Source organism: Athene cunicularia (assembly GCF_003259725.1).
Source record: "Athene cunicularia isolate RWA chromosome 11 unlocalized genomic scaffold, athCun1 chr11_part1, whole genome shotgun sequence".
Classification (NCBI taxonomy): domain Eukaryota; kingdom Metazoa; phylum Chordata; class Aves; order Strigiformes; family Strigidae; genus Athene; species Athene cunicularia.
This window is the reverse complement of record NW_020799113.1, coordinates 17,336,247-17,362,182: the sequence shown is the minus strand read 5'-3', so window position 1 is coordinate 17,362,182 and position 25,936 is coordinate 17,336,247. Positions and strand designations below refer to the sequence as shown.

General features: G+C 42.1%; 1 protein-coding gene across 3 annotated transcripts; it reads right to left on the bottom strand.

Annotated features, from left to right (window-relative positions):
- Nucleotides 1-4,285: 4,285 nt before the first annotated feature.
- Nucleotides 4,286-25,276, bottom strand: OSGIN1 (oxidative stress induced growth inhibitor 1). Of its 3 annotated transcripts, none has more exons than XM_026856847.1 (9): nt 25,235-25,276; nt 24,013-24,119; nt 21,883-21,949; nt 15,354-15,468; nt 11,073-11,175; nt 8,274-8,410; nt 7,753-7,944; nt 7,324-7,415; nt 4,286-6,648 (listed from the first exon to the last, which is right to left on the bottom strand). In XM_026856847.1, the coding sequence occupies exons 5-9, from the start codon at nt 11,155-11,157 to the stop codon at nt 5,655-5,657; spliced, it is 1,500 nt and encodes a 499-aa protein (XP_026712648.1). In that variant the 5' UTR covers nt 11,158-11,175; nt 15,354-15,468; nt 21,883-21,949; nt 24,013-24,119; nt 25,235-25,276; the 3' UTR covers nt 4,286-5,654. The 3 variants fall into 3 exon arrangements, with proteins under 3 accessions (XP_026712648.1, XP_026712647.1, XP_026712649.1); XM_026856846.1 differs by lacking the exon at nt 25,235-25,276 and adding an exon at nt 24,576-24,683; XM_026856848.1 differs by lacking the exons at nt 15,354-15,468; nt 21,883-21,949; nt 25,235-25,276 and adding an exon at nt 24,576-24,683.
- Between the last annotated feature and the right edge of the window lie 660 nt (nt 25,277-25,936).

Genomic DNA, 25,936 nt, shown 5'->3' with positions numbered 1-25,936 from the left:
CATATTCATATGGCCAAAGGCAGAAATGCTGTGAGACATTTTTCTTCCCACGCAGGAGCAGAATCTCTCTGTCTCTGAGGTGCACAGCAGAGGATCCAGGTTTTATCCTGGTCTTCAGAGCTTGGTCCCCAGGGATGGCAAAGGAAACTCTTCCTGGACAGCAGATTTGTGCAGCTTTCCAGGCTCTGGCAGGAGGTAGGACCCAGCCAACAGAAGCAACAAAATTTATGCTCCCTTTTCTTACTTAGCCACTTTCTAGTCAGGAGCTTGCTTTGATGCTCACGGCTTGCTTCAGAGCCCTGGAAGCCAGATGCTTTTCCCTGGAGCCTCCAGGCTTGGTTCCAGCTTGAAACCCCTTCTGCTAGACTATCCCCTGCACTATCCACCCCCCAAGTGCCCCCCAATTACCAGCAGCTTAGCACAACCTCAGGAGCTATCGGTTAGCAGTGATGTGCTGGCTGCTGGCCTGCCCACAAATATCTATATTTCACAAATAAAACAGGTTAATTTAAGCCACCACAGTCTGCAATAGTTTGACAGCTCCCTAAGAGTCCTTGTAAAGCTAAGATTTACGAAACATCAAACTTGCAATATATCGTAATGCTCTATAGACCTTTTAAATACAGTGGTCTGGCCAAGATGTATCTGGCTTTAGTCCTCTGCTCAAAGACAGAAGCGGGGCCAAAAAAAGTGAATACTGAACAACCAAAGGGGTTCCTGAGACTATTTTACTAAAATAATTTCAATCCAGACGATACGTAAAAGATGGGTCTTTTGAGAAAGATGGTACCCTTCCCTTCATTTAAGAAGCAAATGCTCACAACAAACATGCTCTGACATCTCGTGAGTCCTGCAGCAAAGCAAAAAGTAGAAGCCCTAAGTTTGTACGTTAATTGCATAATAAGAGGTACCTGAGTTCAGACTTGTACAGTCAGTTCTGCCACACCCACGAGTGTGTTTATTTAAAACACATCAGCCTTGACTACAAGGACTCACTAGCACAATAAAAGAAAAAAACTCCATAATTCTCTTTTTATGTCTTGTTTGGTAAATGTCAAATCCTTGTTTCTGTTCTGGGTGCATAATTTTCCACTGTTCCTGAGAAGTGCCAGTGGGTCTCAGGAGCTTGTTCTGTGAAGACACAAACTGGAGTCTGAGGAGCCCTGAAATGCAGAAAATGGGTGCCTGATGTGGAGCCCCTGTTGCGGTGTGACAAACATCACCGCTTAGTGGCAGCCAGAGGTCTGGATTAAAAACAAACCTGCTCTGTCCACATAGAGCAGAGCAGGGAATTGCTCAAGGCTTCCCAGCTTGACCTGCTCTGGTCTCCGTGGCTGCAGAAGGTTCCCACTGGGCAGCATGGAGAGGACACCAAAGAACTTGCAGGGGACAGAGAAATGAAGCAGAGGGGCCTCTGATTTTAAATAGCCAGCTAACTCACCAAGGTAACCTCCTAACCAGGCCTCACAGGCAGCAATGAGAACGGTGGGGAAAGCATTTAGCATCTCACCTCACAAAGCTGCACCACCACCACAGGTGGAGCGTGACATGCAGAAGGCCCAGGAGGAGACTATTTTCTTTTCCCGGTCCCGTCACATGCTGTAGGTCAAGGTTATAATGCAAAGTTGAACCCCACACATACCAGAGCTGGTATCTGTTGACTTTCACAGCTGATTGTTTTGGAATAATAATTCATATTTGCCTTCCTGGATACAGAGAACTGAATGACAACTTGGATTAGCACTGCGCAGCCTTGCCCTGAGGACTTGTTCTTGATGAGTAAAACCACCACCTCTGCTACTGAGATCCTCTGCTTTGACACCCCTAAGGGCAGAGGGCAGAACACAGAATATTTTCTAAGCATCAGTTGTGAAAAATCACTTCTCTTTCCGGTCCTACACCGGGCAGGCAATCAGCTCATTCCTCTTGGTCAAGAAAGCCAGCTATTTAAAACACGGTCACCCAGGCTAGCCTGATGCAAGCACAGGCTGCTGCCCTAGTTAGGAGTTCCCTGGTGCAGGGCAAATTAAATCACTGTAACACAATATGTGATTCAGGAATGATCAGCATGAACACTGTGACCCAGTGATGGGAAGAGCAGCATTTCACTTGACAGCAATCCTATGCCCTTATTCCCAGCATACCCACACCCCCCCTTTTTTTTTTTTTAAGGTGATCTTTGGCTTTTGTTCTCCACGTCTTTTGCATTTGATGCAAGAATTTGAGACTTAGCTGAAAATGGTATTTTTAGAAAGGTGAACATTGATGACTGACTTTTTTCTAGCAAAGGTCAGCTGCAGGAGAGGAACAACACAATCATGCACTGCTTGGGACCTAAGCTCCTAAGAGGAGCATAAGTCATGGTGAAAGGAACATCAGCTCATCTATCCTGGGGAGTACCAAAAACATGTGAGATGGCATAGGACCACATTATCCATACTCAGGAATCCCCGTACTGCCAGCATAACAGATTCAGGGGAACAACTACTACTTCATTTACAGCAATGCTGCCAAAGAGCCCCTCTGGCCAGTAAGCAATTGCATAGACCAGGAAACCCATCCACACCACACTTCTCAGCCCACAAAATCCCAAGGGCCCTCCATTCTCACTTTTCAGAGAAAATCAGAATTGGTGTTTTAACACATTTAGCTAGACTCTTCTCAGAGCTCTTCAGTGAAAAAAACCCAAACAAAACCAACCAACCAAGAGGCAGTAGATAAGATGCAATAGGGACACTTCAACTAGTAAAGAAAATACCCCACAGTTCTCAGTAACAAGGGTGGTCAAATGTTGAATGGATCAATCAAATGTTGAAAGTGCAGTCTCTACTCCAGGAGATACCCAAATCTTCCCCCAGCAAGGCACTGGGTAACTAGGTCTAACATCAAAGCTTGCCCTGTTTCAGTGGAATTGGACCAGAGACCTTCAAATGTCATAGAATCATAGACTGGTTTGGTCTGGAAGGTACCTTAAAGATCATGTAGTTCCAATCACCCTGCCATGGCTGGTTGCTCACAGCCCCATCCAACCTGGCCTTGAACACTACCAGGGAGGAGGCAGCCACAACATCCCTGGGCAACCTGTGCCAGTGCCTCACCACCCTCACAGTAGAGCATTTCTTCCTTACATCTAATCTAAGTATTTCCTCTTTCAATTTAAAGCTATTACCCCTCATCCTATCCCTACACTCCCTGATAGAGTCACTCTTCACCTTCCTTGTAGCCCCCTTTAAGTACTGGCTAAAGTACTCTGCTCTAAAGTCTCTCTGGAGCCTTCTCTTCTCCAGGCTGAACAACCCCAACTCTCTCAGCCTGTCCTCACAGGGGAGGTGCTCCAGTCCCTGATCATCCTCGTGGCCTCCTCTGAACCTACTCGAGAAGGTCCATGTCCTCCTTATGCTGGGGATCCCAGAGCTGGACACAGCACTGCAGGGGGGGTCTCAGCAGAGCAGAGAGAGAGAATCCCCTCCCTCAACCTGCTGGCCACACTGCTCTTGGTGCAGCCCAGGATACCATTTGTCTTTCCAGGCTGTGAGGCATGCTGCTGGATCATAGTTTTCCATCCACTGATACCCCCAAGTCCTCCTCCTTGGGGCTGCTCTCAATCCACTCCTCACCCAGCCTGTATTTGTGCTTGGGATTGCCCCAACCCACGTGCAGGACTTTGCACTTGTCCATGAGATTCTCATGGTCCCACCTCTCCCGCCTGTCCAGGTTCCTCTGGATGGCACATCCCTTCCCTCCAGCGTGTCGACCACACCACACAGCTCGGTGTCATCCGCAAACTCACTAAGGGTGCCTCAATCCCACTGTCCATGTCACCAATATGGACAGTTAACAGCACTGGTCCCCACTCCAACCCCCGAGGAACATCCTTCTGTGATCTAAACTGTCTTGATTTACTGGACTAGACCTTGACTTGGGATTTTTCCAGACAGAAGACAATGGGTAACAGGAAAGAGATCTAAGGTCCCCTAGGCAAGAACTTGCTTGGAAAATAGGTTGGTTTGGTATTATGTTTTAGCCTCACAGGAGACAAACACTGCCAAAGCACTCTACAAGAGTTTTCTGTCCTAATGGAAAGAGGAATATACACAGAAAGCAAGTCCATAGTGTTGTGCTCCTAGGGAGAGGAAAGATGCAGACTTTAACAGGCACAAACACCACCCCGGTGCTTGCCAGAAAGATGATAAACAGTTCATTAGATCCTCTCTGGGTCAGATATTCAAAGTCAAAACCAGAGTTAAAACAGTCAAAAACAAAGTTAAAAAAACACAGATGAAGTTTGAAATCACTTTATTGAAAAATTTCATACAAGAAGAATCAGTGGCAAAAATATTCAGGTGTGATACAGCAACACCACAGTCAAGTTCCTTACACATCTCAAGCTTAGGCTGATTCCTTTACAGCCACTCTCTCCACATACTCAGCTTTCCAGAGACAAGTGCAGCATCCTGTCATGTCAGTGAGTTTCAGCGCAGCACAGGAAGCAGAGTCTGTCTTGACATCAAATAAGATTAGCTATGACTCTGATTTTTCCTGTGAGAGGTATGAAAGACCCTGTAGGTCTGTTGAGAGTGCCATTTGCAACAGAAGGCATCATTCCCACCCACCCCAGCTCATTCAAAACACTGACTGAAAGTCTGTAACAAAATATTGTGCCAATAAAAATCTTTTAGAAAACTAGTATAAAAATTTGCTATATATAGCATAAAACTATGAAAAAGTGACTGTGCCAATTTCCCCTTTATACAAATAGGTTTGTTTTTTGTTTGTTGGTTGGTTTTTTTTTTTTTAAATCACATTGCATTAGAAATTCACACAACATATTGCATCTTTCTGAAATACTCTGTGCAGTAGAAGCCCCATGGGCAGTTACAAGACAGACCATTAGCTCCCCTTTAGTTTCTGCTGTCTCTACAGTAGCTGCCAAGAATTTGGCTCTCACAGTTTTAGGATTCAGAAAGCAGAAAGCTGCAAGATGGCAAACTAAGTGCTTGTAAATCAGTACCATTCCTCCTCAGACAGGAGAAAATCCATCACAGAAATCTCTTGATTAAAAAGATATTACATATTACTTGGTGGTGGTGTCAGTGAGCCAATACAGCTCTGACTGTTTCTGTGTCAGTTTTTATTTGCAGTGTGCCACTTCATGTGCCAGAGAGGTACCTGCAGCATCTTTCAGTGATTTCTGGTCTAATAAGAACACACATCCGAGCCACAGGAGCAAATAAATTGTCAGTTTTGTTTCATAAAAAAACACTGACAGACACAGGGTTGTCAGCCTGCTGCCTGGAAAGAATTAACATTGATCCCAATTCAGTTTTCAGCAACCGGGGAGTGTTACATAGAGCAATCACTGTCTTGCCGCCTACTTTTCCAGGCACAAGATTCAAAGCCCCTGCAGCCTTCCTGCACAGCTGTGCAGGTAAGGAGCTGAATCCCCAGGGATTGAAGGTACTGTCGTGTGTGAAACCCACTCTGTATTTGGTCACTTAATCTTCTCAAATAACTCAGCAAGAACTTAGTTACTCTTTGCATAACCTTGGAGAATACCAGGAGTGGGCTTTGTATTTGAGGACATATGAATCAGGCGACTTGCTTCTCTTAAACAGCAGTAACCCATTCAGACAGTTATTGTAAGGATTTTTTTGTTAGGGGGGATTTTTGTTTGCTTTCTTTAACAGAGAGCTGGCAACAGCCAGAGCCCCTCCCTGTACAAAGCGTACAAAGTTATCTCCAGCTAGAGGTCCTAGAGCATAAAGCCCTTTCTCCTGAGTACATTCATAGGTGAATGGGTCAACATCTATGGGGTTCCTCTTTGGATTGACTGGTTGGTCACTGTCCATTGCCAAGTCAATGCCGTTATTTGGCAGAAAGGAGAGGTTGGGGTTTGAGCCAGTTAGAACAAGAGCCATGGAAATTTTATAAACTTTCTGGTAGCCATTCTTGTCTTGAAAGATACATTTCTTGTCCTTGCCAAAGGATAGCACATGATGTTCAGGAAGGCTAACGTAACATTCATAGGGCCCAGCACAATCAGCTGACTGTTCCTTCATCATCTGATGGACTTTGTGGTATTCAGGGTACATCATTTTGGGGAGCTGGTTAAAAATAAGACCTGGATCACTGACTCTTCTCCGAAAAACATGGATGACAGGAATATTGCAATGGTGAGCAAAGAGAATTGCATCAGCAGCTGTCAGACCAGCACCTACAATCAAGACTGGATCTGACATGATGCCAATGCTGTTGTCTTTCACTGCTTCCTCTAGGGCAGACAGCTGGTGATGGACATAGGAAAGGTTCTCTCCCTTGACCCCAAGCCAAGTAGGACTATCGTATGTTCCTGTAGCTAAGACCACATTCTCTGCATAGATGGAAAAGGACTCTTTATCACCTTTCACAGTTTTGAAAAAACCATCCACCTGAAAGACCTCTGTATTTTTCTCATTGGTGTTCCAGAGTGAGTCACTGTTCTCCTGCAGATCTTTCTGTCCATGGTTGGAGATGCTCTCTGCACTCACTTTCCTCACAGAGGTCACAGCGGTACCACATCTGAAATTCTTCTGCAGTCCTTTCTTCATCACATAGTGTTGGTAATATTGAGCAATGTCTTTTGCTGTGGCTCTATTGTTTCTGAGGCCTCTGTAATATAGTACAACCAAAGGTCAAGAAGCAGTTAAGTAACAGATGGGAATTTTTCCCCTCTTCCAGTGAATGTATCCTAGAGCCATCTATCCTGACACTACCAGAGAAGACTTATTTAGTTTCCCTGACTTCAGCAAAGTTATTCCTGGTATACAGAGCTAACACTCAGGTCCACAAGCTGTTGAACAGAAGCAGCTTTCTCTAGCATTGATCCCATCCCTAAGAACACAGGTGCTCATTTATGCCTTCCTCTCACATCCCGCTTCCATTCCATTTTTAACTCCTAGACTTTTTAAGGCTGTTACACATCTCAAGAGCAGAAGCACCTCAGGGACTGCACAATAGCTGAGCTGATTATACTTGTCATTAAGGACAGCAGTTGTAGACGGAGAAGTCAGATGACCACGCCTTTTCCAAGCTTTATTAAGAACTCATGGCCACTGTGATCCATCTCCCCAGTGGGTGTTGATAAGGACACAGTCCAAGAAGCACTGCAACTTTATCTGCATCACTAAATGCAGAATGAACTTTTACTGGGAGGTGAGAGGGTCTCCTTTCTCTTGCTAGAATCAGCCATAACAGATGGGTAGCTACATTCAAGAAGTTCACTCCACCCCAGGTTCACAAATAACCTCCAGATGTTTGCAAATAATCACACCACAGATATCTTACCTTCTCTTTTGCTTTAGCCAGTCTTTGAATGGGAGATCTGGGAGTCCCATCCATTCCCCTCTGCTCAGGGTAACCATAGAGCCCTCAATAGACTGGAACAAGAAACACAGTAAAAATTACTTTAAATGTTATTTAATGCAAGAAGTGAAATGCAAGTTTGTCATGTTTCAATATGGCACAGATCATGAAATCAGTGATTTCCTCTGTCATGGAGGAAACCATCAAACCATCCATGTTCTCCAAAAAGAACAGTGGACTGGACATATAAATGCCTCTCATGTTTTTCTTCCCTTTAAACTTTTTCTTGTCTATATACACAAAATCAATTGTGGCTGACTGGCATATTAGAGGAGCTTTTGCCCCTCCAGTCAACACATTTGGCTATCTTACAACAGGAAGACCCAAATAGTTAGGCTTCAATTCACATACATGCCAGGCACCTCCAGGAGCATTCCTGCCAAGGACCAGGTGGGGGATGGCTCTGTCAGTCTCATGCCACCATGTGAGGACAGATTCTGCTGTTCCACCAAAGTCCGTGTCTGGACGCTGAAGAGTGTCAAACAGAAGAGCCACAGGGCTGTGGGATCGTCCCTCCAAGCCTTCAGACAGATACTCCAAATCCTAAAAAGAGAGGCAGAGCAGATGCTCAAAATCCATGTCCTGCCAGGCAGCAGATTGCTTGTTACTCCAGTATTTCCAAGCAGTGGATCTGGTGTCCTGTGTATCTCATTTACTGGCACAAGCACAAAGATCCTGTTATTGCCCGAGGACTACCTCAAGCATCTTAGCAGCAATGCTGGCATTTCATACAGGCAGATCTGAACAACTAAAAGCACTTTGCTTAAAGCTCATTCTGTCTGTATACTTTAAAAATTCAAAGGAGGTTATTATGTGTAAGATACCCCTAGGATGTTTTACTGTGATGTTATACTGTTTCTCTTTACACAAACCTGGTCCAAAATGGAGACATCTGGTGCCTCTTCCAGTTTCCTCTGGAGAATGGGATGAGGATGGGGAGAGTCTCTTTTGAAGTAAGGGGTATAGCCTGACAGCAAATATGACAGACAGATTCCCGAAGGTCCATTCCCTAAAAAGATGCAATGGAGAAGAATTTATATTCCTGCAGATAGAGCAAGCCTTTGAGCAGTGTTTCTAATATCCAGACCAATTCAAAGGATTAACACTGCTGTGGATACAGGGGACTTTATTCCAGATTGACCACTGACCTACTGGATGGAGTTGGGGAAGTCATTTTACCCTGATATGTCCCCTTTTCCTCCTCAGTTGCATCTAATTGCATTGAAAGGTCTTCAGAACTTATTGAAAGCCAGAGGTTAACCTCACCTGAAGCTTGAAGTCTCTACCATGCTGATGAATGGAGTTACTGCTCATTAACCTCTTTAAAGGTTTAGAAACTGGCCACATACTGACTGGGGGCCTCAGCTCTCCTGGATGCACTTTTCACACCAGTGCAGACTAGTTCATTGGGCAGAGGGTACAGAGTAGGTCCAGAAAAGAGGGTGACTTGTCTATATACACAAAATCAATTGTGGCTGACTGGCATATTAGAGGAGCTTTTGCCCCTCCAGTCAACACATTTGGCTATCTTACAACAGGAAGACCCAAATAGTTAGGCTTCAATTCACATACATGCCAGGCACCTCCAGGAGCATTCCTGCCATTGAAGTGAAGGGGAAACAGCCCTGCTCAGTAAGAAATCCTGTCTAATAAGGGATATTTGGCAATAGCAGTTTTGACTAACTGGTCTTGAGGAAACTTTCAAATGGGAACCAGCCCTACCACGGTACTGCGGGCAGTGTACTAAGGAAAAAAGGTTCTCTGCCATGCTGAGACAATCCCCCAAAATACAGCACTTCAAAGGGATTGCTAGATGACTGAATTCCTCCTGCTGACCACCCAACAGCCAGTGGAAAAACTTGATATATGAGACTCCAGAGGCCAGTGAGAGTAACCCATGGAAAGTTTTCACATGGCCGTTCTCCAGCACGTTTAATATTTTACAGTGCCTGCATAACTAGGTGTCAGCCTCTCTGGCAGCTCAGACTTTGCTGCTTACTAGTATGTGACTAACTACCATTACATAATGCAGTGACGATCTAGAAGAGGAGAGCTGCAGTGACACAGCAGCCTGTGCTGCATGTGTGAGCAACTGGAGCAAAGGCTGCTTCTTGGGGATGTGAGACAGAGGGAGGCTCAGGCTGTAAAAGCTAACAGTGAGCTGAGCTATGCAAAGGGCAGTGTGTGCGGCAGCTGGGGCCAAAGTCTGCTGTGCTGAGCAAGGACCAGCTGCTGCAGGTCAGTGTTTGGAATATTCCACTTGCAGGAAAGTTATCCAAAACCAACAGCAGCAGAAATTAAAAGCAAACTAAACCACAGCTATAGTAAAATACAACACTTCTCAGTTTTCTTCTTTGCTTTAGGAAGTACAAGGAGGTACCTAAGACAAATTTAATCAGCTGAGTGCATGACACTTAGCAACACACAGAGAGGATTTACTCCGAACCACATCCAAGTTTGATATGGATGGTCACAAATACAGTTGTCTCTGGGGCTCAAACTATTCTAGAAAGCAATTGCTTTCATGAGGCTGCCGGCACAGCAGAGAGCCCACAACCTTCCTGGAGCAGGGCCTGGGGAAGTAGCTAGGACCTCCATGCAGTATCCAGCTGCACCGAAACAGCTGAGTTACTTCAGTCCAACAGGCTCCTCGTAGTGCACATCTTCACACTGGTGCTTCTGAGGCTTTAGTGACACCTCCACACTGGATCCCTGTATAGGTGCACTATGGATGTACCAAAATATCCTCCCTCTCACCTAAAGACTTGTACAACTGGGCAGTACAAAGCCACTCTCAGACTAGCACCTGCTGGTAGTTGTGTCCTTGTCAAACTCACTGTTAGCAAGGATTAAGCATGATTTGTGTGGTGCACTAACTTAGGACTTGCTCTCTTGGGTGCTATTAGATGACAGGGAAGGAACCCAGCTCTACAAAGCATTTAAACACATGCTCAGATGAACAGAGTCCAGCACCTGTGCTCAAGCACCACACATGATCCATCATCAGAGAAGGCACTGACATCATACTTGTGCTTTGCTCCAAGATTCACCCCACATTACAAAGCTCCCCTCTTGCAAGGGAGACAAGATAGTTACTACACAACTTGTTTTCTAAACAAGCAAAAACCCACAGCTTTTTACCATTCTGTTAAATCTGTACAACATCAGTGTAGCTGACTTGCATTTTAAAAGAAATCTGTGAAAGATTTCAAGAAACTCTTAACAGTATCTGGAATACTTTCTAAACACACACAATGGGGAAGAAGAAGATCACACAAATCCACCTCCAATTCAAGCACTACAGATAATCACTTCACAGTGAGCTGAATAACTATCTGTAGTGAAAAGGTTTCAAATCCTTCTAAAAAATCAATGGAGAAAAACCAGGCTCAGCCAAACTGATATTCAAAAGGTTACCAATTTTGCTAGTTAAAACAAAAAAAAGAGGTATGTGTATTAGTTTCTCAAATACCTAGTTACCTACTTTCCACAACTCTTAATGGTCTTTCTCTTAGTACTAGAGAAACACTGTCTGTCAGGGAAGGGATGCAGAAGCAGTGGTCAGGCATTTCTGGTTTGATTAAGAACATGTGGAACAAGAGCTGCAGACAGCAAGTCCAAAGCAACAACAGCACAAGGGAACACAGTTACGCTGGCAGGAGAAAGCTTACCTATGATCACAACAGGCAGTGGCTTAAACCCACTTTTATTTTGGGGTCTAGTCAACAACGCATGCATCTTCCAGTCCGGAAGCATTTAGGTCCTGGAGCCTTCCTGTTAAAACAAGTAAGTTTTGAATTATTTGTTTTTTTGACAAAAAAACCCAACCCTGTGACTTTCTACAGCCCACAAACCTGGATTGATTTAAAGTATTATCCTTGCGCTGTAGACCATCACATTACGCTTCCACACTCAGGACAGGCCTATTTATCTTTTTTGCCTCCTGCCACCAAAACTGAAGGATGATTCCCTGATTATCCACCACAGAAAGGAGATAACCCTTATCTCCTCTTCTGTACATGAATTCCAGTCTCTCCAGAACAACTGGCAGCTTTAGTAACCCTCTGACTACAGTAACTGAAGTACTGAAGCTTGTTACTGAAAACTTCACTTCTGCCCATACTGCGCAGAAAATTACCATAATTAACATGAACACTTCATACTTTCTAAAGCAGCTTGCACATTTAGTGATAAGTAGAGGAAACCTCACTCAAGATTTCTGCCCAAAGGCTGGAAATCTCCTGGCTGCATTTTCAAATATGTACCATTCCATCACTACAAGGTTTTTTGATAAGTGGTAGTTTAGTTCCTGAACATTCTTTCTTAATTTTCCAGAAAACAGAGTTCTAGGTCTGAACAAATAAATAACAACAAATCTTTAAACAACATATACATCATAATTATCTGGGAGACTAAGGTCTCATTAGAGTAGAATTTACATAACTAATCATTATGCAGATATTCAATGAACAGTGAATCAAAGGGTTTTGCTATTCCTGTAGGAATCCTACCATGTCAAACAATGACTACTTTAGTTTTCCAGGGAATTCAACTATATCGTCACTAGTCTAGAGAAGTTGTTATTTTTACCACAATAAACACAAGATATTTGAAATTCAGCATAAGCTTTTAAATTATTCTACAGATAAAAGTCTTCTATAAAACCATTATTATCATTTTGAAAAGCTAAGTAAAAATCCACTGAATGGCATGGCTTTGTTCAGTAGGGCATGTTCTCCACACCCTTTTCAAGCACAGAAAAATCTTTGGCAAGTGCACTGCACACTTCCATGAGGTCTGGCACGTCACTGCCTTTGACACAGGTATTGCAGCAAATGTTATCCTACAAGTGTAATGCTCCACTTTAAGCCTGACATTTACATCACCAGCAACTACAGTAACACAGTAAGACCCCGGTGATTGAACGAGCAGCCAGAAAACCACAGGCAAGTTTAGGATTTGTAGAATCCCAGGCTTCAGGAGGAGTCTTGTAAGTGCATTTGCCTGCAAGGATGTGACAGTTCCCATACACACCAATATACAGCCATCACTGGGCTAGGCAGAGCTATTCCAAGAGGACTGGGTTCATCCAAGTAAAGAGGCACATAATAAAGCTTACAGGCTGAATTCAAAACTAGCAGCTTCAACCACATTTTTGGATCACAGTTTAATAACACACATTGGTTGCCTATTACTACTTAACTAAGCATTAGTCTAAGACTCCCATGCATTTTACCTGACAGGCCAAGAACCACTTAAAAGACATAATAGTCATGCTTTCTAATTTAAGTAATTCCAAGCATCTAGCTTTGAAGAGAGTTGGATTTCAAGCAAACTTAGGTTCCCTGTTTATTTGAGACTCAAAGGTAGATGCATACAGTACAGAAGATGAACGTTTCAGTGTATCATGTCCATACCAAGGCATGTGTCAACTCCTTAAGGCGTATTGAACCCAACCCTGGCAGCTGCAGGAGCACAGCCTAACTGCCCAAGTATTTCCCCAGCCTTTGGGTAGGTTCTACCACATGAACCAAAACCTGTACCACCTTCAAGCAGATTGTTGTGTAAATTTACCCCCAAATAATCCACTACCCCAAAGCTCCAGAGTTGGAATTGGTAGAATTCCACAGTAGCACCTCGGATAGTCAGAGACACCAAAGGAACAGGACAATGGTGTGAGCAGTAAAGGCATTCCACTCAAACCAGCTAAACCACACTACCTATCTGAAGGTTAGCAGAGGTTTCTTCTCCATGGTAACAAAGAAATCCCTCTCCATGGCTGTACTACACAAGAAGACAATTTCCTAACACAGAGCGCACGTCTTATTTCTATGAAACTATTGGGAGTCTGAAAGAGGGAAGGAAGATCTCTGGAAGCGATGTTCCAGGCTTCTGCTCCATAGCAGTCTGCAGCAGCAAGCACAGAAAGACCGTATGCACTCTGTAGACAGCAGTAACCCAGGTACATTTGTGGGACTTTTGCTGGAAGCAAGGACTGCTGAACCAATCCAGTATGGCACACAGCAACAGTTCCAGGAGAGCAGCAAAGCCAGCATATAAATAAGAAGCCTGCAAGTCCATTTGTAAAACTTGGGTGCAAAGTCATGCCATTGTGTGCTAGCATTTTTCTGGGGCAGCCTTATGGGGACAAAAAAGGCACAAGACAGTAGAAGTCAGCCTGGCAGTCCTGTTTGCTTTAGAGGAAGGTTGTCTTGGCTCCTAGCTGTTGTGCCACCCTACCCCACCCTGATAGAGAGCAAAGCCAGCAGCCACGGGCTCAGTGATAACGCTCTCATTTCACCCTCCTCCTCCTCCATTCTGTACCTTCTGACACATGAAAAAGGAGCATTTAATGGAATTAAACAAAACCATAATGGCTAGAGGAGCACAACTGTTAGTGCTCACACACACATGACCATTTTATTCAGGATCTGGGTTCACAAACCTCCAGAATGACCATTTTAGTGCTATGTGCTTTGTTTCCTGAAGTTTTGACATGGGGCAATTCTATCAACAAAAGATTAACCATCAGAGATGCTTCTTTTCTAACATGTCTCTACTAAGGGGAGAAGTTCCTTTCACATCCTATAGCTACCATCTCTAATTCATAGTTAGTAATTCTTCTTAGCTAGAAAGTCAACCAGATGCTGAACCTCGTTTTAGCCTACAGGATGGACATGTTTGACTTCTGGGGGTAAATCCGAGCTCGGGGCATCTCAGACATTTGAGTTTCAGGCCAAATGTTTACTTTTCCTGCCTTCAGAAATAAAGGTCAGTTATTGGGGGTTTTTTTGGCAGTCTTAGAATCAAGGGACCACATATACTTTTATAACCTGTACAGCTAATACAGTGTAGCAGATGAAAGCCTGTTCTTGCAGAGGCTATTGGAAAGCATACAGGACACTGAAGTTCATTTCCAATCTGTACGGAACTAGTTAGCAGCAAGAGAAAGCCTGAGCTAGCAAGAAACCCAAGACTGCTCTTCTCACCTTCCTTCTATGTAGAGTAGGCTGCTGAGCACTCACACTTGGTCAGCTTAGTGACACTGATGCCTCTTGGGGCTCCTGATTTAGGCTTCCTATTTTAAATGGCTGTCTCTTTCCTCCTCTTCATTTGGGAGCACTCTACAAACTCCACAATTTATCTCCTCACTGCTTCCAAAGCATTTCAGTGTCTATGTGATGTTACATAACTGTTCTGGCTTAGAAAAGCACCCAGCTCACTCTGGGCCAAAATCTGCATACCTTCCCGACACAGCCTTAAGCCTAGAGGGACATATAAAGTCAGTCAGTGTGGCCCCTAATAGTTCCAGGCTGCACAAGTGAAACAGGTTTTAAGTGAGTAAAAGAAAAAGCAAAGATACATTTAGCAAGACAGTGACACTAAATGATCTTTAACAGAAATAAAAAGCCAAGTTACATCAGCCATATGCGATTAACTCTCCCTATAACATCAATGAGACTTTTGCTCAAGTGAGAACCAAGTGTGGCCTGTACAGCACATGCGGAGAGTTCAAGAGAGCAGTGCAGTCAGTATATAAATAATAGAAGAGACTGAGTTACCACAGCGCTCAAGTTTAAACAAGGACAATTCTAACACAAATGCAACAGCTCTTCAGCTTCACTTCTTCATCATCCCATTCATTTCACCAGCAGTTTTAAAAATTTAATTCGTTAGTGCTTAAACACCACCACCCCCTCTCCCCAGAAGTGTCAATAGCTTTTACAGTTCATACTTTCCTACAAGTTTCAGAAGTTTGTTCCCGTGTCACTGCCCCCCCCCCCATCACTCTTACATGCCAGGCCAGTTACCCCACAAACACAATTAAAGTATTTGGAAAAATGTCAACTTTATGGTACATAAAAATAATATATTTCTAAAACCAGCCCTGTGATATTCAGAAAGCAATGTTACTGTATGCCAGAGCTCTCTACATTTACTTACAACCTTACCTTTAGCAGCCAGTCAAAGGAGAAGTGCCTGTAGTCAGGAAAGCCAGGCAAAGTACGAGCCTTGAATCCTGTCTCTGCTTTAAGACAGTGGTTTAAATATAGTAGGCTAGTAGCACTAGGAGACGAGAGGGGAGGAGGAGCTGCAATGAATGGAGGCGGAGCAAGGAAAATACTTATAAGCATGAGTCAGCAAGACTGTTTCCCTTTCCAGCTTGTGAATGAAAGAGGTAGTGATCTTCCTTCGTAATGTTCAGCTGACTGCATGACTACATCAAAAGCAGGCTTATAGAAGCCATATGTGGCAGAAGTCCTGCACTGAACAGATATCTTAGTTTTTAACCCTCGGAGTAAATTAAAACCTGAGACTTTATAAAATACAATGCTTCCTGTGGCAGATCTGGGTTCTTCCTCTGTATTTAAAAGAAAAACTGCTAGTTAGAATTACAAGTGGGAATAAAAGTGATAGGATAGCACTGTAGGCTTGCTTTAAAACTAGTGATCTTTTAGGCCACAGAAGGACAAGAAAATGTGATTACTTTCCTCCTACTTTGGACAGTTTGTGGGTTTAGTTTCACTTTAATATTATATCACAGATATAGCAGGTCTGAAAAAAAAGACTTCAGTTTATATTTTTTTCTTCGGTGGGAAAGTCTGATGAACCTGTGCACAGTAGCAGTAAAATGAGTCAGACTACTTCCTGTAAAACTTAATGCCAGGATTTTCATCCAAGGTATCTTACTCAATTCAGTGGAATAATCAATGAAGCTTGCTAAATTTAAAGTGTCCTTAACAAATGAAATAAATTTGTGCCAAAGTGTTTAGTTCAGGGGGTAAATGCAGCATATTTGTATCTCTGAGGCCATCTATTTTGAAGCTAGAATCTCCAGGGAATCAGGAGGGCTGCTGATACCCTGTCAAGATGCATACTTTCAATCATGTGATACAAAAAGATAAAACAGTTCATCAGAAGGAATTCTATACTCTCATGACTCCCAAAGTAGGATACTTCATAATCTATTTTAATTCCACCAGAATAGGTTGTTTTAATAAAAATTAAGCCATTGTTTCACTTAAATTTTAACTAACAGTGATCACTCTGAAATACTTGTCAGACCAAGAGGTGGTTTTTTAAGGTCTCTTTCAAGTTGTCTGGGCTTTTATTCATGGTAGCATATGCACAGAGCTCTTTAACTCATACTGAATTTTTGACAGGAGAAAAGCCTTTTAAATATATTATTCAGATACTTATTGGCAGGTAACAAATATATCTTTATCAGTCAATAAAAAATTAAGCTTCCAGAGAAACTAAGGCATTTGTTTGGTTAGGTGAGTCAAGACTGTCCTGTTACTAGGTTTTTGAAAAATTATCTTCAATATATTGCAGGGTTGGACTTCAGAAATTTCAGAACAAAGATGTTCAAGTCCATGCATGTTCATAGCATAGATACAAGAAAGCATATGATGGTTTGGCAGGCTTTATAAAAGTTTAGTCAGAAATACTTCCTATGTAGGCAAACATGCAGAAATAAAGTCGTCCACTATGACAAGAAGAGATCCTTTCCATTTCCTACTAGAATCTCTATTACCCCCACTAGAATCTCTATTACCTCTGTAAAGACAGACAGGATGTCATTCCAAAACCACAAGCTTTGTCATATTCTTGCACACAGTACAACTCCTTGCATGAAAATGTTAATGTATGACAATAACCCACTGTTCTTTATTTGCTTGTCCAATAAGACCATTGAATACAGCAATTTGGGGGCTTTGTTTTTACAGATATCCCAACAAAAACATGACATGGAATATATATCAATGTTACTGTTTCTCCTTGTGTACCTTATCTAGAAACAAATAATTCATCCCGACAAGGTCTGCACAAACTTTCCAGAATAGGAAGTAATTGTGCAATCTGCACTTGACCTGGCAGCCATCCTTTGACCTAAAAATTTATGCAATTCACTGGTGTTTTCTTCCTGATTTATTGCAAGCAGTAACATTCAGATTAGTTAAGTGCCTAAGTAAAAAGCTTATATAGAGATTTCCAGGATGACTTTGCACTATCTCTATTCATAGGTGTCAGAGTATGCAGTTGACTAACAATACTAACTTCTTTGCACAAACTGACAAACACATTTTATTGGTGCACAGATTTAAGGGTCTTTAGAGGGATTCAGATTTTTTTACAGAAAAAAAACTCTTCTAGACTACTAGTCTGTAGGCTCATTGATCAAGGTGTATTTCACTATACTCCAGCTGAATCCCCCATCTGTCACATAGGATACAAATAGATTTGTCAGACTTAAGTAGAAACTTTCAGCAAAATGAATTATTTGCAAGGATTTCTCCTCTGTTCTTTCAGCTTTTTCATTTTAAAAATAAAATAGAAATTTAACCTCTAATTAACATCATCCATAGAACAGATACTAAGTTAGATTTGTAAGACAACACCAAATGATTTAACAAAAGCAAGATAATCTTTATGGCTGCAGCTTGTGAAAAGCTTCTGTCTCTGAAAAGCTGTTTGTTATTTTTAAATAGGACCCATGACATTAATGAGTCCTTCAGATAATGTAAAGGATCAATTCTGTCTTTGTACTTCCAAAACCACAGGGCACGGGGTACAGCACTACAGTTGCTTTTATATGAATGAGCCTTGCACATAACATAATGGTAGCTAAGCAATTCATCCACTGTCAGTGGGTAGGGAGGAATTCAACACACTGCACCAGTCTCCACCTGAGAAGGTTTTGGCCTGCAGAAAAGAGAGGCAGGCTTCACTAGTAGTCATTCATTCCACCTTCAAGTCATATGCTCTGCAGTTCACAGTATCAGCGGTCCTGGGTGCATTTGTTGCCAAGGTCAGTTTGTTTCCTTCTAGGTCAGCCACGATATAGTTCTCAGAACTCCAACAAGTTAATGCCATGTTTTACCAAGGTAAAATCTGAAGAATATGTCAGGAAGCATGGACAGAGCCATAATACTGTTCTGGGGGAACATTTTGCACCTGAACCATCCCATATTGCAATAAATGTCCTTGTTACCAATCGACTTTTCACCTCAGGTCACTACCCATCCATGTCCTACTCATGAAACCTGTCAGATAGACAAGAGAATCAGGGCTCCTGATCTGGGGGAGCTTAAGGAGTAAGAGCGTCTGGTGTCAGAATTCATTGTTGTTACTTCTGCTGCTGACAACTCCTGGCAGAACACTTCTTACAGTACCTCTCTAGCACCCACCCTCCCCCCTAGCCAGACCTTACTCTGTGCCAATTTAACATGATATACTACATTGTTTCACACGTTAGAACTTCATGTTCTGCTGTTTTTTCATAATTAGAGGAACATTCCCAGTGTCATCCTCCATGGGCCACAGTAGTGCTTTGATGCTTTGGTGTTTCTTTCAATTAAGGTAAAATACAAATATAAAATTCTCCATGTTTTCTGCCTAAGAGAACATTAAGTGCTTCACCCCCCACACACCACCCCCTCAATTCAGATCATTTAACCTAAGGCAGAATCTCAAATTCAATTGTTAGAAAAACTGATCAAGTATTTTGGTGCTATATGGTCTCTGTGCAGCACCTAAAATCCAGATCCACTCTGTTGCTGCCTAAAGCATCTCCACCTTTTTCATACAGGAAAAGTTCCACTTACAAAACTAATTTGCTTACGCGCCAAAACTAGAACCCACATATTTAATGATAATAAATGGTTTGACATCAATATTGAAACATTTTATCTGGTTTCTTTTTGCTTCAACTAAAAAACACCCCATATTTGTCACCACCACCATAACCTGAACCCACATTAGCAGGATGCTCCCTACAGATGTTCTGGTATTCCCCAAATCATCAGCAGCAAGCTGTGGCCACTGCACCTCTGACAGAAGCTGGATCTCTGAAGTACATTACTTGCTCTGCTAAATGGCAGAGGTGAAAAGCCATAGGGAAGTCCAGATAATTGCTAGGCTTGACAGGAAAAGTAGTTTAGGCAACTTTTCAAGTGTGAGACCCAGTTCTGCTCCCAGTTATACTTGTGACTTCCTACATGTGTTTGTGCTTTCACATGGCTTCCTCTAAAGAAAGGTTTGGCCCAGAGCACATATCCTACTTTCCTGTGGCCCTGCCAAGGCCATATCTGTCCTGTGTTCATACTTTGTTTTGCAGTGTTTAGGCAGATGGGTCCAAGGGGAGAAAAGTAAAGGTTCACCACACCAGTTGTTATTCAAAAGAACATTGACCTCCCAGTCAGATAAATGATTGAAATGATTTTGTCCAAGTGACCTGAAAAATTGTCTGAGGAAAGTAAAGAGCAAAACTTTGCTGGAACTATTTTAAAACAGTGAATTTTGCTTTTCTCTGCTCTCAAGTCATTAACTTGAAATCGTTCTCTGTTTGTTCTAAGAGGATTGTCTTCCTAAAGCTATGAGACCAGACCAAAGATTTTCACCACCTTTCGTTGTCCAGAGGCATGACCCACTTCCACTACTGTCTTGAAAACTTCTGTTAAGAAATGAACTTGGGGAGGCGAGAATCAATTATACTACCCAGGAGGGCTATTAAGCTCTACTGTCTGCATTAATTTGCTCATATCTTTGGCTACTCTGCAGTGAAGACTTGTGTGGGCAGTGTAGTGCCTACTAAGAATGCCTTATTGGGAGATATTGCACATCTTCTCTATCCAGGCTAAGGGAACAATAATGGAGAGCATTAGCAGAGATCTAGCTAGTCTGTATAAACACACCCTGAAAAACATGTTGCTGGCAAGTACAAAGTAGCCCACTATAGTGCGAGTTAGTAGCTATCTTGCAAAAATAGTCACCCTGAGTTCACAAGAGAAGTGTCCATCTAGAGGAGTAGTGCAGAGTGCTGGGTGGCTGTGCATGCATTTCCCCCAGTCCCCCTAAGAAAACAGACCAGAATCACTGTTGTCTCCTCAGGTGACATGGAGTGTATGGAAATAATAGCCAAATCCCAGGTGCTTTCTACTTCCCAGCATATATGCTTCCTTTCAAAAACTAGTAGGATGCAAGGAGGTACAGTCCTTAGGCTCAGGGGAGTACAGCCACACTTGTTTCCCAGAAGGACTGGCCCTTTGCAGATGCTTTGTTCCCCAAGTGCAACACGCAGAGGAAAGCTCTGCTCACGTGCACTGCACTCAGACCTCCATTGTGATCTCAACGTCGATGCAGTTAGGGAAAGAAGTAAACATGCACTTTCATTTCAAACAAATAGCAACTATGACCTAGTCAAAGATGAAACTGCACATGAAGCTGGTAGGGTATTTTCCTCTTCTTATCTTAATGTCAGTATATTTATAAATATGTACAGGAGTTCAAGATAGCAGGATCATTTGAAGACACAGCCTTTAGTCTCTATAATCTTACAGTCACTGCTCAGTTACGTTCTTTTAATCTATACTGGCATTTAGCAACCGATAGCTTAATTTAATAAACTGCTGATTCATATTATGATGTGCCACACCAAGCAACCTGGCAAGCATATGCCCCAAAAGAGAAATTCTCCCACAAAAGCTAACACTCATGGATGGTTTCTTGACTGGAATAACCAACAGAAAAGAAGCCTTGAAGTAGGAGGTACAGCCTAACTGTGAGCACTGAACATCTTTTCTGGACATATTTTCCCTCAAGGCAAAACAGTAATTTTCAAATACAAGTGGGAAATTCAAAACTGGAAAAGGAGCATGTAATGCAATGAGCTTGTTTAACTCAGTAGCACAAAGTTTCATAAAGAGAGCTGCAGAAAGCCTTTGGACATTCTTGGATTCATTTCCTTGCCACAGCTTAAGCCATGCTGCAGCTCTTTAGCTTAACTGTAAAGTTTTCTTTATCAAGACCAAGAATCAATTCATTAAGATAAAGAATTTAGTAGCATTCCTGAAAGGCTTAGAAACGTGTATAACTAAGGGCATCCAGAGCTAATATAGCCAGGATCATTGATTTCCTCAAAGAAAAATAAGGATTTCCACAGCAGAGCACAATAGTTTTTAGCTGTGAAGTTTTAGAGAAGGGCTGTGCCAGGGTTATCGTGCAACTTCCTACCCTCAGGGTTTATTTTCGTCTACGTCTTAATCAGCCGATATCATCTATCAGAGATAGATGCTGCTTAGATCCAGATTACCAGTTCTGATGCTCCTGATTTGCAACATTTTCTTTCTGCTGTAACTTTAAGAGTCTCTGGGAAATTCTGGGAGATTTTAGCATGCAAGTCCCTTCCTCCTAACAGGGCTTTCATGCACATCGAAAGATCAGCTGAAGTGATATATTCAAATGTAAGTTTTTCTTAGAGCACAACTTCCCCTCACAGTGGTGGCACGTGTTGCAACACTGACTGCCAGGAGTGAAATTTAAAGTTCCTTTGGAACTGTTCTGTATAAAGTTCCTTTGGAACTGTATAAAACTGGATAAACCAGTATCTTTTTCAAAGACAATCTTATCACTTAGTCACAGTATAACAGTAATGCATTAAAGTGTAACAAAATTATTTCATAGGTCAAGGTTTCTCACTTGTAATTGACAGCTCTGTTTCTAGACTGGTTTAAGGAGGCTGAAACATGAAAGGAGATGCCACTTGCTGTAAAACAGAATACACTATTTTGAAATATATGTATATATTCTGGGGTCATTTCTGTGGTTTAGGAACATAAAAAATATTCACTATGAACTCTGAAAGGATTTGGCACAGTGAATTTACAGGAAAGAAAGAGGCAGGATTTCTGCAAGAATAAAACCATTCAGGAACTAATTCCCCAATGCATTTGTTTTAGAAATACCTAGTGATTTGTGTAATTCCACATTTAGCTGACAGTCATCCATTTTTGCACATGTCAAAGCTTAAAACTGAGCATAGGTCAATGAAACAAGTCTGCAATTCTGCTGTAGCAAGAATTATATCTCAACATACATATTTAGCATCTAACAGATTAAAACCCCAAATCCCCTGAAGATCTTGTTCAAGTGCCTTTGTTTCAGTTAAATTTCACTAAAAGTATCTTCCTTGCTTCTCCTCCCCAGCTATTTTACCAAAAGCTTGCTATTCCTGTTTCAGGTGGTTTTTTGCTTGTATTACTTTGGTTTTGTTTTGATTTTCTTTTCAAGTGTACTCTAATTTTTGTCTATCAAGTGGCTATTTCTAAACCAGAGATGAAAGACTCTAGATTAGCCAATAACTATTCTATAGAGAGAAATGACTTGTTCATAATCCACTCACATTTTTGGCAGCTGTCATACTGCCCCAATATTTCTGGTTTTCCACAGAGAAATTTTCCCAAGCAGGGATAAAAAGGAGGAGGTGTTTCTGGTTCCCTGGTCAATATTTATCTCGATTGTGAAAATGCTAAATTTGAGTCATCAAGCAAAACCTCTACCAAAGAGCCTGAGGACTAATATTAAGTGACCCTTTGCCCTCAGGCTGAAGTGACCCTTTACCCCCAGGCTGAAGCCATGCACCAGAGCTGTGACAGTGAAGGACCTGACTTGCTGTTTACCAGCCCACACTAATGGGTGCTCAGCAGGGCAGAAGGGTGTGGCACCACGGTGACCAGAAGCACAAGCTATCGTTGATATCAATTCCCTGGGGGCTCTGACCAGAGTGTTATCATCCAAAGCCGCCTTTTGCACTCCTGACATCCAGAAGGTTATCGGCAGTGGCTGCAGAGCAGAGCTATTCTGCCATGTCATGAGGAGCTTGTGTCCTTGTCTCTGCTGTTGCAGCTCGCTGTGCCTGAACACGTGCCCAAGTTGTCACACTGGGTAACCCGAGTTCACTCCACCTGCCCTGCCTGGAGGGGCACAAGCATAAGACTGGCCAGACTGACTCAAAGGGCCCATCCAGCCTGGTATCCCATCCTCAGCAGTGGGCATTAGCAGACACCCACAAAGAGAACAGGACAAGCATGTCATCCTTGTCTTCCTCTACCTCCAGCTATTTGCAGCTGAGGGAACTGGCTTAAAATCTGATGAGGTTTGTTCATGTGCTAGAACCTTCCAGTTATTTTCATCTAGTTCCCAGTAATTTCACATGTGGCCTGTAGCACTTGTATTGAAGGGAGATTACACAACTGATTCATCTCCACATCGCTCAGTCTATATACTTCTATTATATTCCTCTCAGTCTTCTGACTTATTCCCAATACAGAAACTGTTCCATACCTTGCGTCAAACTGTTTTGCCTCCTCTGGACCTTCTCCAGATCTCTCATATGCTGAGATGAGAAAAGCAGTGCATCATACAGTAACCTAAGCACAGATGAACCGTAGGTTTATGCAGCAGTCTTCTGATTTGGCCTCTATCTTTTTCTAGCACTCAATTTGCTTCACCACCCGTAAGCACTAAACTGACAGTTCCACAGGATTATTTATCCTAACCTTAGATTAAAGTTCAAGCTAGGCCCTACTCTGAGTGAGCTTCCTTGCCTAGACCTGTGCCAGAGTGTGAGACAACACACAGGAATTGTGCAAAAACATGAAGTAATATGACAGCATTGCACAGCTTGTTCTTCAAACCAATGCAGTCACCCACATGCCTGATAAAAAGCAAAGTGGAAAGCCTTGGAGACTTTTGGTATACTTCTTGTTCACAAAGAAACCTCAACAAAATAACTAAAGGGCAAGCAGGCAGGAGGAATCATGTTCTCACCTTATACCTCAGGAGGGAGATGGCTTTAGGTAAATACAGTAGAGAAGCACGAAGAGCTCATATTGCACTCCTCCTGTCCTGATCTTGATCTGCTCTTATTCTTTCACCTGGAAAAAAGCATATATGAAAAGTTTAAGCAAATTCACTCCTAGGTTTGCTTCAGGAGTTGCTGTTATTCATGCATATTTCAAAGAGATGAAGTACATGCTCAGCCAGCGAATGTACTGAACCTCTAACTAATCTGGAAAAGACACAATGGATATTAAGCAGCCCCAAGATAACGTGCAGGACTTCTAAAGTATTCCCTACCCTTACTGCAGCCAGGAAACACAGACAAGGCTGTGGAGCCCAAGAGCCAAATCTCCTGTGTGTCTGCTACTCACAGTGCAATGTTAAACCGCCTTTTGCATGCAGGCTTGCTAGAAAAGCAGTCCATTCTGTTGGCCTTCCATTGAGTTTTGCTTCTCCACTTCAGGCCAACAATGCCAGCACACATCCAAGCACTTTTGTACCACATCGTTCTCCATCTATTGACTCTTACTCCATCTTCCACTGTGGCCTACCTTACAATCTTCATTCTTCTCTCCCTGCAACCTTTCCCTACCCTTTTATCACCCCTGAGCCCACTGAGCTATGTTAAAAGCTTTTCTATTAGTGACCATGAAGAAAGCAAGCCAGGCATTCATAAATGTCTCAGCAGCAACAATAAGCCATGTGCCAGTTGTCAATTTGCTTATTTTTGATGTTCCCACTGTGGTAAGTTGTAATGGAAACATCAATTCCTAGGTTTTTGGCACTCAGCATTCAGTGCATTGCAAAGTCAATGCCTCTGGAAAAATCAAGTCACACACCCTGCCATGGGCATGTTTTGTGGCACTTTGGAATTCAGCTCTTGGCCCAGAAATGCTCCAGCATGCTGACTGGTACTGAAAAATGCACTGCAAAGAGTCAAGACTCCAGAGTTGAGAACTGAGTTATTGGACAAATGTCTTCCACTAGAAATACTGTTGAGGGAATTTATAAGTTCAGTTAAAAATATGTAATAATTTCAGTTACATCTAAATATTATGAAATTTGAATACCAAGACAATATATTTTATTTCTTCATTTACATTATTTAAAAAAATATTCTAAAAATTTCAATTTAAGATTAAATAGAACAAGGAAAGTAACATGCTTCATTCCATTCTAAAAGGAATTTTTATTTTCTCACATCACTTACCAAGACTACTACCATCAGTCTACATGAATACACCCCACACTTTATTCAACTCTTCAATTGAGCCTGTGAATAAAATATCAAATATGAGCACAAATATATGGGAAATAAATTGTACTTCATACAAGCTTTGCAAGGTAAAAAAACTATCACTGTCAAACAATTATCTTGAATTACTTTGCTTTTCCATTTCATAGATTTTAATTTGAATGTAAGCATACATGTGATTACAAAAGAGCAGCTGCACTTACAGTTAAGGGTAGACGTGATAAAGTACTTTTGCGGAGGAAAGGATTTGGTACAGTGCTTAGTATCCTCAAGTTCTTTGCTAAATCAAAGCGTTCACTTCAGGTCAAATATTATGGCAGTCATTTATCTTAAGATAGAATGAGACAAGAGTAGCGTTAGCAAAATAATTTTAATTACATGCATCTGTACAATTATGCAAGTTTTCCCTATATCCCTCCAATTTTTATGAAATATTTCACCTGTGTTAATATAAACTATTATAATGGAACATAATTTTAGAAAATATGCAGGGTCTTTTAGTTTCCCATAAAACCTTGCTACAGGAGCCACTTAACTTTGGGATGCCATCATATCTTGAAAGTGAAGCACATTCAGTATAAAGTCTTAATGGTTTTCTCCCTATTCTGTCATTCGGGAAAGGGTAAGAAAACGTGTCCTGCTGTTAGTCTTGGAACA

Coding starts and splice junctions, on each gene's coding strand:
- OSGIN1 (XM_026856847.1), bottom strand. CDS start 11,157: ATGCTTCCGGACTGGAAGATGCATGCGTTGTTGACTAGACCCCAAAAT. Junction 8,411..11,072: donor ACTGCCTGTTGTGATCATAG/GTAAGCTTTCTC, acceptor GCATCTTTTTAG/GGAATGGACCTTCGGGAATC. Junction 7,416..7,752: donor CTCCTGGAGGTGCCTGGCAT/GTATGTGAATTG, acceptor TTCTTGTTCCAG/TCTATTGAGGGCTCTATGGT.